The 17206-nt window shown below is 47.7% G+C and overlaps 1 protein-coding gene across 1 annotated transcript; it reads right to left on the reverse strand.

The window, feature by feature from the left end:
* Nucleotides 1-6: 6 nt before the first annotated feature.
* On the reverse strand, nt 7-17008 carry LOC111552720 (succinate dehydrogenase [ubiquinone] flavoprotein subunit, mitochondrial-like). The gene is made up of 8 exons (XM_026452922.1): nt 16856-17008; nt 14222-14390; nt 12547-12742; nt 11148-11319; nt 7241-7359; nt 3769-3880; nt 3404-3534; nt 7-1524 (listed from the first exon to the last, which is right to left on the reverse strand). Exons 1-8 carry the CDS (start codon nt 16914-16916, stop codon nt 1258-1260), a joined length of 1227 nt encoding a protein of 408 aa, XP_026308707.1. The 5' UTR covers nt 16917-17008; the 3' UTR covers nt 7-1257.
* Between the last annotated feature and the right edge of the window lie 198 nt (nt 17009-17206).

Consider the following 17206-nt stretch of genomic DNA (forward strand, 5'->3'; position numbering starts at 1 on the left):
GCTCAGACAGTAAGTATCATGCAGATATTCCAAAGTCTGAACAAGCCTGAAATCCGCAACACTTCTGGTTCCAAGGATTTCAGAGAAGGAATACTCTAGCTGTGTATTAAAAATGCACACACAGGAAAAGGTAGGCACATATACAAAGAAATTTAAACCATAATGGGTCATCTCTGGTTAGTGAGCTCTTATTTCAATCTCTCTGTACTTTCTGAAATGAGTATGTATTTCTTGAGAAATCACTAAAACTGGCTGAGCATGTTGGTTCATGCCTGTTGGGGAGGCCAAGACAGGTGGATCACTTGAGTTCAAGACTAGCCTAGGCAACGTGGCAAAACCCCGTCTCTACAAAACATACAAAAATTAGCCAGGCATGGTGGCATGTGCCTGGGAGGCTGAGGTGGGAGGATCACCTGAGCCAGGGGGAGGTTGAGGCTGCAGTGAGACAAGATCGACCCACCACATTTCAGCCTGGGCAACAGACATGAGACCCTATCTCAGAAAAACAAAAACAAAAGAAAAAACCCAAACCTGGAAACGTTAAAAATAGACTTGTGCTAAGCGAGTGAAGTGTGATTTCTATATATTATCAGGAAATGGCCTTCATGATACATCCTGAAAATGACCTACTGCCTGAATTACAGACACACTACATGATAGTGAGAGTCCAAAGGTAACTTCCACAGACACAGCTAAGTGATTATACGACTATCTCTTACAAGCTATGAAAAGCTTAAGGGTAAAAGCTTTCTATCTTCGTTATTTCTGAATCTTAATGCCCAGCGGAAATGCCACACAGGTGAACTGTGCTTGTGTGGAACAAGGCTGCAACCCCCCTACCACACCCTTGGCTGGCTGTTCCCAGGACACTGCTCACCACAACCCCTCCTCAATTTCTGCCCTTCCCTTCTCTGCTTGCTCAGTGCCCAGGGGATGCTAAGGGCTGCACCACATCACCTCAGCTCCCCTGCAGATGCTTCCGGTTGGGCCAGCCCAAGGGAGGAGAGGGGAGGGGTCTCTTCCGGGCTCCCTTGGCTTGGGACTGGTTTCTGGTAGTGGCTGTGTCCCCATCCCACAGACGCTGACTTTCTCCCTAAGTCCACAATCCTCCTCTCCTCCCCCGCCACCAGGCCTTGGACACTTGCTCCTGCCCAGTGACTTCCATCTGGCCCACACCACGGAGCAACCCTTCCTCAAGGCTCCTCTGAACCACTTGCAGGCACTGGATTCTGTTTCCAGCCAGAAGCCTGACTGCTGTCAGAGTGCCTTTTTCAGTGGTGCCTCAAATCTGTCAGGAGTTGATTTAAACCTGGCCTGCTCCTCCCCGTTCACCATCAGCAAGGTCAGCCCGCGAACCTGGGCGGGGCCGTGCGCGTTCTGGGCTGTGGTGAGAACGAGCTCCCCACTGACCTTCCCAGTGCTGACGTCCACATAGGACAGGGTGTGCTTCCTCCAGTGCTCCTCAAAGGGCTTCTTCTGTTGCCCCTGGATGGGCTTGGAGTAATCGTACTCATCAATCCGCACCTGAGGCCAGAAACACCATCACATATCTCATTACTCTAACAGAGCAATACAGAAAAAACACAGCAAACATTAAAATGATCTAAGAGACAGATGCCCTGGAACTCATTTCATTTCCACTTCAGCCCTGGCACCATCGACATTCAGAACCCACGGAGGCCACATGGCTGGCCAGGGGGTGTGCAGCCGGCCGAGTCCAGAGTGATCCGTGTCCGCACGTTCGTTCCCTTAGACATCCTTCATGTACCTCAGAGTTTACCAAATACTTTGTCTTTTTGCTGCATGCGCTGGGAGACTACCTACTACCTCAGTCTTTTCTTTCAGCCTGTTTTTATTTAAAAAAAAATTGTTTTTTCTTTTGAGACAGGCTCTCGCTATGTCACCTGGGCTGGAGTGCAGTGGTGTGATCACAGCTTGCTGGAGCCTTGACTTCCCGGGCTCAATCAATCATCCTGCCTCAGTCTCCTGCACGTACCACCACGCCTGGCTAATTTTTTATTTTTGTGTAGAGACAGGTTTCGCCATGTTGCCCAGGCTGGTCTAGAACTCTGGGCTCAAGTGATCTGCCTGCCTCAGCCTCCCAAATGCTGGGATTACAGGTGTGAGCCACTGCACCTGGCTTCTATTCTAATTAAAACTTGTTGTGACCAACTAAATTTATGCTACTGGCCAGGCCCAGTGGCTCATGCCTGTAATCCTAGCACTTTGGGAGGTTGAGGTAGGTGGTTCACTTGAGGTCACAAGTTCAAGATCAGCCTGGCCAACATGGTGAAACCCAGACTCTACCGAAAATACAAAATCAGCCAGGCATGGTGGCATGCGTCTGTAATCCCAGCTGCTTGGGAGGCTGAGGCAGGAGAATCACTTGAACCCATGAGGCAGAGCTTGCAGTGAGCTGAGATTGCGCCACTGCACTTCAGCCTGGGGGACAGTGAGACTACCTCAAAAACATAAAAATAAAAATAATAAATTTATTATTATTCTGTATTCTGGCAAACACGGATTCATATACTTTGCAGGAAAGACTCTTAATATGTACAAGGAGGCAAGAGCAAGTTCCGAGCAGTGATTACAGCCATCAGCATATTCTAGTGGAGGGTAAATCGGTAAAATTTCATGGTGAATAAAAATGCTTTCCCACTCACTGTGTTCAGCTAACTGGAAAGGCCGCCAGCAGCCGCCCAAACACGGTCCTGAACCAGCCTGTGTGCCTGCCTTGTAGAGCCTTTGTCCTTTGGCTGATGTGGTTTATCCTGAACTTGCATTTGTGCCCCAAGCTTCCCTTTCCGTGTTTTTTTGCTATCGTATGTGAAAAACTCTTACCAGGCAGAATCCAACATGTGTGCTCTGCACAAAAATCAGTTCACCTGAAGAACAAGTGAGCACAGGGCAGGCTCTATAATACCTTTTCCAAACCACAGGGCAGGTCTGAAACGGTGGCTTACTCGTTATTTAATAAACTGGCATTTCCACCACAGGGCAGGTCTGAAATGGTGGCTTACTCGTTATTTAATAAACTGGCATTTCCTCCTTAGGGCAGGTTTGAAATGGTGGCTTACTCATTATTTAATAAACTGGCATTTATTTCCTGGTCATGCCACTCTGGCTGCACTTCTAACCTTGGCCTTCTAACAGCAAAGCACATTGGCTTGGAGATGCCACTGCTGGCATCAGTAGACGCTGACCCAAAGCAAGGAAAAGGTCACAGTGACCCAGAGGATGGCGGGAACCCAAGGATCAAAGTTACCAGGGGGAAAAAGGCATTTTTTGGATTTACTTTTGGGGAAATGAAATAAAATGCAGAGAAAATGCAGGGGTGGGGCTGAGTCCCACCAGGTGGGAGGAAAAGGCAGGTGCAGGTGGGTGTGGCGAGAAAGTGCACCTTGTAGTCTTCCCTGGCGTGTGCGCCCCGTGACTCCTTCCGCGCCTCTGCTCCGTAGATGGTCTGCAGCGCACACAGCATCAGGTTCTGCAGCTCCAGGGTCTCCACCAGGTCCGTGTTCCAGACCATTCCTGGGGACACAAAAAGTTCCATCAGGGGCAGGTGGGACCCAGTCACATGGGCCTTCTGAGCTGTCAGCCTGGGCCTGCTAGTCCGTGGAGCCACTGGTTGTGGCTTTATATCTGTGGGCCAGGACCCATCTGGACAGCAAGCATGGAACTAAGTTAGCACTGATGGGATATACACCAGCCCACCCTGCAGAAGGCAGGGCCCAACACTGTACAAAGAGCCCGCTGTCTGCTCACCCCGGTCAAACGTCTTCAGGTGCTTCAGGTCTCCGTAGAGCTTGCTGATTTTCCCACAACCTTCTTGCAACACGCTTCCCACACGGAACACAGCAGCATGATTTTGCATTGACTGTGGCACAAAATATTATTTGTAAACTTTTAATCCATACAAGTAGCCACACCAAGAACTGCTTAACTTTTAGACTTAACTGTTGTTTTGCATTTCAGTTGAAAGTTACCTAAATTAAACAGAAAAATTAGGAAATTCAGACTATGAGTTTATTACTCTGAACTTAAAAATGAAGTTTTGACTAAAGCTTCTGAATAGATGTTTCTATTACATACACATCTTAGACCCAGACACATCCTTTCCAGTGGGATACAGCCAGGGTCCAGGACTCCAAGCAGACTGCCTGTGAGGCACCATGTTCCACATGGCTCCACAGTCAACCAGGCAGTGCTGCCTCCCCACACCCCTGGCAGGACTCCTGACGTGGGGTCTGGTGGTGAATGTGACACAAGCCAGCAGCCCTGTGGTGACACACACTAGGGGGAGCTGAGCAGAGTCCTGGTGATGGTGGGGTTGGAGCCGAAGGTCTTCAGTGAGAGGGAGGGGTGTGGGTGGCTGGGGCCCTTGGCCCATCTGGCTACTGTCTTCTGCCTATTTTGTAGAAGCTTCTTATACACTGACTTCCTTCATAGTTTTACTGTGGCAAGAAACGTGCCACGCAGTGGACCTGAAGTTTACTGTAGGTGTGCTGGGAACCAGGCGTCAGCTTTTGCTTCCTGTGGGACAGAGAGGCAAAACCTCTGTGATCCCTCCTCCTCCTTGCTTCTCCCTCTAACTCTGCTTTGCTCTACTGACCCTAATTGTCTCTTCCTCTACCAATGCACCTTCATGGTTTAATTTGGACATTTCATCTGATTTTCCTTAGACTCATACATAATCATGACACTGCAATGCACATCAACCTAATGGTTTTTCAGGAAGAACAAATGAAAAAAGTTGCATCTCAGAATCTAGTATTACATTCTTTCATGTCCTTTAGCAGCCACGTTTTCATATCCTTTCTTGTATTTCTGGTTACATTATTTCAAGGAATTTTTAATTTTTTGTTTGAAATGTGAATGAGATATTTACTGATGTCTGAGCAGATTACTGCTGGCACATTGCAAAGCTACTGATTTTTAGATACAAATCTCTTATCCAGACACCTTACTGCATTCTTGTTTTGTTTCTGTTAGTTTTTCAGTTTATTCTCTGGGAATTTTTTGGAAATTATGTCTGTGAATAATAGCAATTTTATCTATTCCTTTTCAATATTTACTGCCAGGACCAACCCGGTTATGGAGACCCTAACCCAGCAGCGCTAGAGGAATTAAAGATACACACACAGAGCTATAGTGCGTGGGGTGGGAAATCAGGGGTCTCACAGCCTTCAGAGCTGAGAGCCTCCAACAGAGATTTACCCACATATTTATTGACAACAAGCCAGTCATAAGATTTACTCAAAGTATTCCTTACGGGAAACAAAGGGATGGGCTCTGGCTAGTTATCTGCAGCAGGCACACGTCCTTAAGGCACAGATCGCTCATGCTACTGTTTGTGGTTTAAGAAACCCTCAAGCGGTTTTCCGCCCTGGGTGGGCCAGGTGTTCCTTGCCCTCACTCTGGTAAACCCACAACCTTCCAGCATGGGCATCATGGCCATCAACAGTATGTCATGGTGCTGCAGAGATTTTGTTTATGGCCAGTTTGGGGGCCAGTTTATGGCCAGATTTGGGGGCCTGTTCCCAATAATTTACCTCATTTCTTTTTTTGATTCTTACTATTAATAGCCAGAGTCAGCAGAAAAATCCTTCCCCCAACGAAACACATTTCCACGAGCACAGGAAGCTCTGTTTGTTCAGTGCTGACTCCAGCATCTCACGGAGCCTGCAACACAGCAGACACCAAGACACACCTTGTTTGGTGAGAATGCTTCTATTATTCTCACTTCAAACTGTCTCACGGATTTGCCATTTCTGTATCCTAAGGCATGTTCCCACTCTCTAATGCAATGGTTCCTTCTCTCACAGCTGGCCTCCAACCCTACAAAAGTACTGCAAGGCATTACTCAGCCTTCTGTGCCTTAGTCACACTGTTCTTCTCACCGTTCCACAAAGCCTCCCTCAAGCCCAGCCTCACTTGAAGACTGAAGGGCACAGGCCTGTGAAAATGTCAGCAGGGAACCTGTTCTCTTGTGTCTTAACACCATATGCCTTTCAGAATAGCACTAAAGCAATGGACTTCTTTTTAGAAAATACGCAGAAATTCTTGCAAATAGTAGACAGGAGATCTCATTCATCGACAAGAATCCTTGTTATTAGAGGAATTCAGTTTCTCAGACTGACTATATATCAAGTTCTCCACAGCCCTCTGTGGCTAATGGCTGCCATACTGGACGGCAAACACTCGGAACATTTCCATTGTCACAGACGGTCCTACTGGACCGACTCCCAGCAGCACAGGCCGCACAGATCGGTTTCCACCCGCCGCCCACTCTCCCTTGCTTCTGAGTATATTCAGGGGCAGCAACAGGCCCAGCTTAAAGACATTTCCAAGCTGCTGGAAGCCAGGCATGATGACATGATCAATATGTGGGCCTGAGATGTAAGTATTGTGTTGAACTCCAGGAAACCTGCGAAGAGAAAGCTGCCCCGCTGGGGACTGAGCTTCTCCGGCAGTCCTGCTGCTCCCTCTCCTCCACACTGTGACTCATCCACGACAGCCAGCGACGGTCAGGGCACGGAGGTCACGCCCAAGCACACACGAGCGAACCAGAGAAGGCCGTCCTGGATGCCAAGCAGTCACTAACTCTGCCCTAGCCTGCTGACCTTCTGTGTGGAAAAGTGCACTTCTGTGTAGTTCAGGGCTCCTGGTCTCTTTCATGTTCTTGATACGGTGAGGAGTACGTCCTACTGCTGTTTACCTCGATACTGGTGCAGCCTCGCATGTTTATCGCAGCACTAGTCACAATAGCAAAGTCTGGAATCAACCTAAGTGCCCATCAATGATGACTGGACAAAGAAAATGTGGTACATAAACACCATGAAATACTCAGCCATACAAAAATAATGCAATCATGTCTTCTGCAGTCACGTGGATGGAACAGGAGGTCACTATCCTAAGTGAAGTGACTCAAGGTCAAGTGTCACATTCTCACTTGGAAGTGGGAGCTGAATGGTGAGTACACGTGGCCACACGGAGTGGACTAACAAAGACTGGGGGCTCCAAAAAGTGGGAGGGGTGGGGATGAGCAATTACCTGCTGGGTACAACATACACGACTTGGGTGATGGATACATGAAAAGCCCAGACTCCACCACCTCATGGTTCATCCACACAAACTGCACCTGCATCCCCCTAAATCTATTTTTAAAAAAACAAAACCAGTGCAGGGCCAGGTATGCAGCCAGCCTGCTCATGCCAGAGTGAGTCCAGGCTCTTACCTTCTGCATGCTGAGTCGAAGTTCCGATGTTCTTATGCTTCCGTCAGCAAATCTCAATTTGTCAAGATTCATGACAGATTCTTCCCCAGCATTTGGTTTAATTGGAGGGACTTTATCTCCTAAAACAAAAAAAAGGTTGAATTTAACTTTTTAAACCATTTTAAAAAACCAAATGGATTTAGAATGACACAAAAATACGTAACACAGTCACTCAAGGAGCTTGGAAACTGCGAAAGTCTCCTCAGCTAACACACTGCCAGCCCACCCTACATCTGAGGCCACCTGTTGAGTTGGGGCCAATTTTAAAGAACATACATAAAGGCAAAATTGTTGGCACACAGTAGATATCCATTAACTGATCTTAGAGTGAATAAACTAGAAATCATCTCTAAAATTAAAAAACTAACTGAAGGCCGGGTGCGATGGCTCTCGCCTGTAATCCCAGCACTTTAGGAGGCCGAGATAGGCGGATCACTTGAGGTCAGGAGTTCAAGTGCAGCCTGGCCAACGTGGCAAAACCTCGTTTCTACTAAAAACACAAAAATTATCTGGGTATGGTGATGTGCGCCTATAATCCCAGCTACTCGGGAGGCTGAGGCATAAGAACTGCTTGAACCCGAAAGGTAGAGGTTGCAGTGAGCTGAGATCGCACCACTGCACTCCAGTCTGGGCAACAGAGTGAGACCCTGTCTTAAAAAAAAAAAATTAATTGTATACAAATTTTTATACATTAAGTGTATATAAACGTCACTCCACTAAGGGAAAAAAAACTTTCCAGATGGTGGTCCTGAGGGACCGGCCACCCCACTGTCCTTCGCATAATGGGGAGGAAGGTGGTTGCTGTGTGCTTGAGAGTCACCTGCTGATTTGGACTCTTGTGTGCTCTCACCTACACTTCAAGATTTGCAATTTTTTTTTTTTGAGATGGAATTTTGCTCTGTAGCCCAGGCTGGAGTACACTGGCACCATCTCGGCTCACTGCAACCTCCACCTCCTGGTTCAAGCAATCCTCATGCCTCAGCCTCCAGAGTAGCTGGGACTACAGGAGTATGCCACCATACCTGGCTAATTTTTGTATTTTCAGCAGAGATGGGGTTTCACCATGTTGGCCAGGCTGGTCTCAAACTCCTGACCTCAGGTGAGCCACCTGCCTCGGCCTCCCAAAGTGCTGGGATCACATGTGTGAGCCACTGTGCACAGCCAAGATTTGCAACTCTTGTGTTTCTAAGATGTCTTCAAAAAAGTTATTTAAAAAAGTTTTAAAGTTTTTAAAATAACTTTACTTAAACATATTTATATATATATTTATATATATATATATTAACTTTATTTATATATATTTTCTTCAACAGGTAATACATGCAGAAGGTAGGAGGTATGAAATGCAGGAGTCAAACAGGCCCCGCCCCGCCCACCGCCTCCCCAGGGGACCAGGATGTGGGTCTCTTGAGGGCCTGCTCAAATGCTTCTAGGCTTGCTGCTATTTCTTTTCCTTTTGATTATAATGCTTTAAAAATTGATCATTCAGTAAAATTGACTTTTTTCTTTCAGTGGACAGTTCTACAATTTCTTTTTTCTTTTCTTTGAGACAATGTCTCCTCCCTCTGTTGCTCAGGCTGGATGCAGTGGTGTGATCTCAGCTCACTACAACCTCCGCCTTCCAGGCTCCAGCAATCCTCCCACCTCAGCCTCCCAAGTAGCTGGGACTATACTGGTGTGAGCCACCATGCCCAGCTAATTTTTGTATTTTTTGTAGAGACAGGGCTTTACCACCTTGCCCAAGCTGGTCTTGAACTCCTGAGCTCAAGCAATCTGCCTTCCTCGGCCTCCCAAAGTGGTGGGATTATAGGCATGAGCCACTGCACCCAGCCTCAGTTCTACCAACTTTAACACATGTATAAATGCATGTAACCACTTTGGGAGGCTGAGACAGGAGGATCACTTGAGGCCAGGAGTTCAAGACCATCCTGGGCAACACAGGGAGACCCTGTCCCTACAAAATATTTTTAAAAATTAGCCAGGTATGGTGGCGTGCACCTAATCGTACCACTGCACTCCAGCCTGGGCGACAGAGGGAGACTATCTCTAAAAAATATATATATGCATGTATTCTTTTTTTCGGGGAGTGGGGGAGAAGTGGTGATGCTACAAGCATTTTTTCTTTCCTTTTCATTTTTAAAAATTAAAGCACAAAGATACAGTAAAATAAACTCATCATTTTTAGTGTAGTTTTTCAAATTCTGGTACACAGAGAACTGTGTCCGTATCAGGAAACAGTCTCTGGCAACCACCAATCCCTTTTCTTCCCTAGATGTGCCTTTTCCAGAATGTCGTATCAAGAGAACCACAGGTGTGCAGCCTTTTGAGTCTGACTCCACAGCATTCTGCGTGAGATGCTGCATGCGTGACCGGTTTCTCAGATGTAAAGTACAGGGTATTCTTACAAAATGTTCTTTTTTTGCATTTTCAGAGAAAAAGAAGCTCAAAATTTCTACATTGCTCTGAGAGAAGTGGTATCAGTCCTCACTGCTACAAAGTGCAGGGCTATGGAGTGAGACAAGCACAACCTGTGGCATCAGGAACGATGGACCTGAACTCCACCTTCGCCCATGATCAGCTGCGACTTGGGGTAAGACGCCAGCTCTGCGTGTGCTGGCCTCCCGAGCTGTGGTCAGATCCAGAGACAGTGTGTCTGAAGTAAGCTACCTTTTTAATACTCTCCATACCTTTCTAACTACAGATATAAAAGCAGGCATGTTTATAAGTTATGGCAGTCCTAGTTTTTATTTCACTTGAATCCATACAAAAACCACCTGTTCTATAAACTCAGCAGAAAGGATGCCAAACAGTTAACACCAGAGAAAGGTAACGGGAAGAATGTGGGCCTGGGGTCCCACCATCCTTGCCACACAAACATCCACCAGTGCCTCATCCACCTCACACTGTTCTGAGCACACGAGGCTGGATAACCACCGTGAAGATCTCTGGAGGTGGGAGCGATACTAACTGTCCCGTTCTTAGTGCACATGAGACTCACACTCCCACACATGGTATTTGTTCTCCTACATTATTTGACGCTACCATGAAAAGAAAACCAGCAAGTGAAATCCAATCTGTCCGTAGAGGGTGGGAATCCTGTTCACTCTAAGTCGTCCCCTCTCCTCTAATAGAGGCCAGCTGTACTTTGTTCTCAGAATGGCCTAAAGTATTTTCCTAAGTACCAAGTTACATATTCGTTCACGCCAACTATTTAAAAAATTTCATTGCAAATAAGTGATTTTTATCAGGCAAGTAATATGTAATGAACTTCCCCTAAAAATAACAACTTCCTAATAGTGCTTTTTCTAAGCAGAACATGACTGCAAAATAATTTTTTTAAAAAAGAAACCCCAAAAATGTCACCTTAACTGTTAAGATCCCCAACCAGCCTCTATCTAGTCTCAACATTACCACCATATAACTTCCGGATTTCTCAGTTTAATCCCTTCTAGGGGAAAAAACCCAGACTACCTCTATATGACCACTAAGCAAATTTCCAGCAACAAATTGAGGTTTTGTGACCTGGCTGGGTGCAGTGGCTCATGTCTGTAATCCCAGTACTTTGGGAAGCTGAGGCAGGACTGTTTGGGTCTAGTTCAAGACCAGCCTGGGCAATATTGTGAGACCCTGTCTCTACAAAAAAAAAAACTTTTTAAAATTAGCCAGGTGTGGTGGTGCACATCTGTAGTCCCAGATACTTGGGACTCTGCAGGTGGAGGTGTTGATGACTGCTCAAGCCTGGGAGGTTGAGGTGGCTAGGACTGTGCCATGGCACTCCAGCCTGGGCTGACCTGTCTCAAAAAAAAGAAAAACGACTGTAACCTCCTGCGCCTTCTCAAACAGTCTGGCTCCTGAAGAAAACACTTACCAGGCCTATATGACTCTTCGATGCTCAGGGCACATGCCCGACCAAAGACAACCAGGTCCGAGAGCGAGTTTGCCCCAAGCCGGTTGGCACCATGTACCAAGGCACAAGCGGCCTCTTCACAGGTGTACAGGCCGGGCACAATCTGATCCTGGCCATTCACATGCCTCAGGACCTGTGGAAAGGAAGATTCAGGTGAAATGTCAAGGTGCCCATACCTCCACCAGGCCACCTCCCCCAGCAGGGTGTCTGTGCTGCAGACCAGAGAAAGAGAGGGAAGTAGGCCAGGCGCGGTGGCCATACCTGTAATCCCAGCACTTTGGGAGGTTGAGTCGGGTGGATCACCTGAGGTCAGGGGTTCAAGACCTGCCTGGCTAACATGGTGAAACCCCGTCTCAACTAAAAATACAAACATTAGCCAGGCATGATGGTGGGTGCCTATAATCCCAGCTACTCAGGAGACTGAAGAATCGCTTGAACCTGGGAGGCGGAGGTTGCAGTGAGCCAAGATCGCGCCATTGTGCTCCAGCCTAAGCAACAGAGCGAGACTGCATCTCCAAGAAAAAAAGAGGGAAGGAAAGACCATATCTCAGAGGGAGGTAAGGACCATAGCTCCTCTTCTTCAGAGGGAAGCTTCCGAATGTATCCCCGTTTCCCTTGCCCCGAGCACCTGCTGTGACCAGATCAGAGGACCCCCAATGTTGGCATTTGCGACTGGGTCCCACATTCCTGAGGCCCTCACCACCTGTGCCCTGATGCTGTTACAAGTAGGTCAGAGGACCCCCAATGTCGGCACCTGCGACTGTCCCCGTGTCCCACGTTCCCGAGGCCCTCACCACCTGCAGAGGACCCCCAATGTCGGCATCTGCGACTGTCCCCGTGTCCCACGTTCCCGAGGCCCTCACCACCTGCGCTCCGGCTCAGACCCAGGAGCACGGCAGGTGGAGGAACATCAGCAGGCGACACTGATGTTCCAGACTCTTCTACCTGCCGTTCACCTCTTCATCTATGCAGGGAAAGTAACAGCTGCCGCCCACCTTGCCCAACAAGGAGCCTAAGTGACCGACCAGCTCTGTGTGAACCACAAACCACTCAAAGGTAGGAATTAGAAAGATCCCTCAATGTACAAGATCATTAGAAATAACACGAGATCATATAGGAAAGTAATTATAAAATGGAAAAAGCTGCAAATGATGTATCTATGACAATTTACTAAGGAGGAATAAATTATTAAGCCCCCTCCATCCTCCAGTAATAGAAATTTAAAGTGCAATCTAGAAAACAAGACAGTACTTTCTTGAAGAAAATGTCTTTTCCTCTAAGATCTAAAGAGACAACTGCGAGGTGGGCCCCGTTGTCCCAGCCTTCTTTCCAGCTGTGGGAGGGGAGCCAGCACCATCACCTGCCCCTTGTAGTTGGTGGGAATGCCGCCCATGTTATAATGCACGGTGGGGAGGACAGGGATCGGCTCCTTCGTGACGTCCACACCAGCGAAGATCATGGCTGTCTCTGAAATGCTGGGCAGGCGCGTGGCCAGCTGCTCTGGAGGCAGGTGGTGCAGCTGCAGGTAGACGTGATCTTTCTCAGGGCCACAGCCTCTGGGAAGACAGAACACCACCACATAAGGCAGAGAACGGCAACGGCAGGAGACCTGAGAATACGTCATCTTGGAAGCCTGTGAGTTTCAACATGTTTTGATACTGAGGAAAATTTCCCCTCATTTACGGTCGCCTTCTCATCAAATCTTTTCTAAGCATCTACTGTGTGCCAGGGACAATCCTAGGTGCTGGGACACAGCTGAGACCCAGAACAAAAACTCTGCCCTCCCTGAACCCACACTCATCTCAGGGATCACAGCCTGCTGCGGCTGTCCTTGGTAAGTGTGTTAGAAAGGGCTCCATGCCAAACACAGTCGTCCCTGCGTATCTGTGGCAGGTTGGGTCCAGGACCCCCATGGATACCAAAATCCGTGGATGCTCAAGTCCCTAATATAAAATGGGAGAGTATTTGCATATAACCTATGCACATCCTCCTCTATACTTTAAATCATCCTCATTTAAAGTTTTACATTTAAGCTTTACAACAACTCCAGGATTACTCATAGTACCTAATACAATGTAAATGCTATGTAAATAGTTGTTACACTGTGTTGTTTAGAGAACAATGACAAGGAAAAAAAGTCGGCATATTTTTAAGGATGCAATTTTACTTTCAATACATAGCTGGTTGAAACCACACATGTGGAACCAACGGTACGGATGGCCACCATATTCCAGAAAAATACTTGACTTCTCTGTTTTTGTTTTTTTTTTCCTTGAGACAGAGTCTTGCTCTGCCGCCCAGGCTGGAGTGCAGTGGCGCCATCTCGGCTCACTGCAAGCTCTGCCTCCCGGGTTCACGCCATTCTCCTGCCTCAGTCTCCCTAGTAGCTGGAACTACAGGCGCCCAGCATTACACCTGGCTAATTTTTTGTATTTTTAGTAGAGACAGGGTTTCACCATGTTAGCCAGGATGATCTCGATCTCCTGACCTCATGATCCGCTCGCCTCGGCCTCCCAAACTGCTGGGATTACAGGCGTGAGCCACCGCGCCCGGCCTGACTTCTCTGTTTTTTTAAATATAAAAATGTAAAACCTCCAAAGGCCATACCAGCAGATATTACATTAAAGAACAGGGTCAGGAATGAAAGAGCTGCAAACTGTTTCACTGAAAGCCAAGTAACCCACACCCTTTGAAAAGCTGCCGAAAAACACCTGTGGGCATCAGACGCGACACCCAAGGCTCACGTGCCGACTTCAGGTTACGTGTGTGTCTCTCTCTCCCGCACTCTGTCACATACTGATCCACACTGAGAGAAACTCTGTTCCACAGATCTGAGAAAGAAACTGGCTAAAATTTTCAAAATGTAGGTCTTTAGGAAAATACCACAGACTAACAGACGCCTGTCAGCAGCTGAGAGAGGTGGCTGTGCACGTGTGCCTGCACACGAAGGTGAGGGCGAGCGGTGCTGGAACTCAACAGAAGCAACCCCGGTCTGTGGTCCCGCTCAGACAATGCTGGTGGCAAATCACACGGACCTTCCTTCGCGGATCTCCAGAGTCATCGACCGAGACACCACATCTCTAGACGCCAGGTCCTTCGCCACGGGGGCGTATCGCTCCATAAACCTTTCACCTTGACTGTTAATGAGAATGCCTCCCTCTCCACGACATCCTTCCGTAATGAGACAACCGGCACCATATATGCCTGCAGAAAAACCCAAACATCTATAACCTAACAATTGCTAGGACTCTATTTCAAATGCATTATTTTTTTCAAGATATTTTTTGGGGGAGAGAGGAAGAAGATATGCAGAAGGCATTATATGCAAAACTGAACAGAAAGAACAGTTAAGATACAGTAGAAAGTCTGGATAACAAAAAGCACTGACAAGGCTGACGGCTGCAGCAGAGGTTGGGGCAGAACAGTGTCCCCAGCGAGGAGAAAGGCCAGCCCGCAGACCTCTGGCCGATACTCTGATTACAGCCCAGTGTACGCTGGATGCCTCAAATTTTGTTTTAATTTTTGAACATTCTTTGGTACTACGATACTGTGGTGACTAGTTAAGGATACAAGCTTGGAGAATTCGTATCTAAATTACCCAAACAGTGGCAAGGACAGTAATAATGATTATTTTAGTTAATATTCACACTGCACTTGCTAGGGTCAGTTCTAGCTGCTTTCCACATGTTAACTCATTTAAGTCTTACAACAACTCCGGGTAGTACTACCCCCTTTCTCAGTGACAGCAAATTAACGCTTGGTAACATCCAGTCATGCAATTGAGGACACAGCTCAAACCCAAACCTGGGCAGTCCGGCAGTCTGTGCTCCAAACAGTGGCTCTGTGACTTCTCAATGAGATGAGAAACAGGGCATGCCTAGCTCTCGAATTTTAACAAAGGAGATCAAAAACCCGAAACTAAACGTATTTCAAAAGCTACAATTTTTATTAGTACACAAAAAGGGCAATCTTGCTTTTAAAACGAGAATGTGATTCTTGCATCTCACCTGTCTTTTGATTTTCTAAGTTTCAATGCTCTTTTTTCTGTGGATTACTTCTCACATATTGAAGACAAAGCATGAGAAGTGGAGCTCTAAACAAATTACAGAGGGAATTCAGGGGCTCAGTGACATTTTATTGATTAAAAAAAGTAATAAAAAATACAACAGACCAGGTGCAGTGGCTCATGGCTATAATCCCAGCACTCTGAGGGGCCGAGGCAGGAGGATCGCCTAAGCCCTGGAGTTTGAGACCAGCCTGGGCACAACGGTGACACCCCGTCTCTACCAAAAACAAAACAACCCTCAAACATTAGCTGGGCATGGTAACACATGCCTGTAGTCCCAGCCGTTTGGGAGGCTGAGGTGGAAGGATCCTTTGAGCCTGGGAGACAAAGGCTGCAGTGAGCCAAGACTGCTCCACTGCACTCCAGCCTGGGCAATAGAGCAAGACCCGTCTCTAAACAAATTAAAAACAAAAACCTACAACAAATTCATTTCTTATTTTCATCTCTTCCAGGGATCAGAAAGCTGACACTGACAGAGAAAGAGAAGGCACACGTCTGGTTCTTCAGCATCACTTCAGGGGTCTCCATCGTCCACAGGTCAGAAAAGCAACTCAGAGAAGTCCAGGACGAGTCAACTCAAACAAGCAGCAGATGTGTGTCTCTCTCTGACTCCTTCTGAAGAACCGCCCCCAAACTCAAGACTTCAACTGTCATTTCTGTGTTAATGTCTCCAAACTGCACATTCATAAGCTCAACCGTCAGACGTCCCCGAGATGAGCGCATCTTCCCCACAACAAGCTCCCTCAGTGGTCGTGTGGGCTGAGCCCCAATGTCCGAACGTCACACGCGGTTCTGTCACGGCTGTGCCCTGACTTTACATCCCATCATCGCGGGAGCTCCATGTTCTCCTACAAAGCCGAAATCTGCCTGTACTGCTTCTGGGTTCCATGGCATTCTCCCAGCTCTCAGAATGCTCACTCGGTAAACCCTGATGGAGATCCTACCGTGTGCTGGGCCTGGTCCACCCAGCTAACGAGAAGACCTGCCTGCCTGAGGAGCTGACGACCTCGTTGCGAAGAGGGACACTGAACAATCCCTGCTTTACCTTTTTTTTGAGACAGAGTCTACTCTGTTGCCCAGGCTGGAGTGCAGTGGTGTGATCTCGGCTCACTGCAACCTCTGCCTCCCAGATTCAAGCATTCTTCTTGCCTCGGCCTCCCAAGTAGCTGGGATTACAGGTACATGCCACCACGCCATGCTGATTTTTGTATTTTTAGTAGAGATGAAGTTTCACCATGTTGGTTGGGTTGGTCTCGAACTCCTGACCTCAGGTGATCGGCCGCCTTGGCCTCCCAAAGTACTGGGATTACAGGTGTGAGCCACCACGCCCGGCCTCAATCCCTGCTTTACTGCTGGCATAAGCATCACCAACGCAGGGTTTAGGGCTCTTCAGAAATGCATAAGATGCTGGCCCAAACTGCCTTAGGGGAAGGAGAGTGTGGGAAAAGTCTCCTTAAGGAAATGACATTGAAGTTAGGACCTGAGAGCTGAAAAAGCTGATCTTCAAAACCACGTTACTACGTAAAACTACGGAGGAGCAATGAGTAGTTGCTTACAACTTACAAGTACAGCTTGTACAAGTAGGCAAGGCGTCCTGCCCTACCTGTGGGGTGGAAGTGAACAAACTCTAGGTCCTGGCAAGGAAGGCCTGCCCTGGTGATCATGGCCGTGCCGTCGCCAGTGCTGGTGTGGGCAGACGTGCAGCTGAAGTAGGTGCACCCGTAACCTCTGGAAACAACAGACAGCAGTGACTGACAGCGGCCCACGTCTTGACCTCCTGTCTGGTGAGATCACAGAACGGACATAGCAGCCCCGGGGCACCGTCTTCTCAGTGCTGTCTGTGTGCATACAACCCTCTACTCACGCACACCCCACACACATCACTGGGGGCCATGCCAGAGAAGCTGCTACCCTATGCAGGTAGGATAGAAGCCTGGGATCAGAGAAGGGACTT

Source organism: Piliocolobus tephrosceles, unplaced genomic scaffold, assembly GCF_002776525.5.
Source record: "Piliocolobus tephrosceles isolate RC106 unplaced genomic scaffold, ASM277652v3 unscaffolded_41407, whole genome shotgun sequence".
NCBI lineage: Eukaryota > Metazoa > Chordata > Mammalia > Primates > Cercopithecidae > Piliocolobus > Piliocolobus tephrosceles.

Coding starts and splice junctions, on each gene's coding strand:
- LOC111552720 (XM_026452922.1), bottom strand. CDS start 16,916: ATGATCACCAGGGCAGGCCTTCCTTGCCAGGACCTAGAGTTTGTTCAC. Junction 14,391..16,855: donor TGTTCACTTCCACCCCACAG/GTAGGGCAGGAC, acceptor GTTTTTCTGCAG/GCATATATGGTGCCGGTTGT. Junction 12,743..14,221: donor CTGGAGATCCGCGAAGGAAG/GTCCGTGTGATT, acceptor CTGTCTTCCCAG/AGGCTGTGGCCCTGAGAAAG.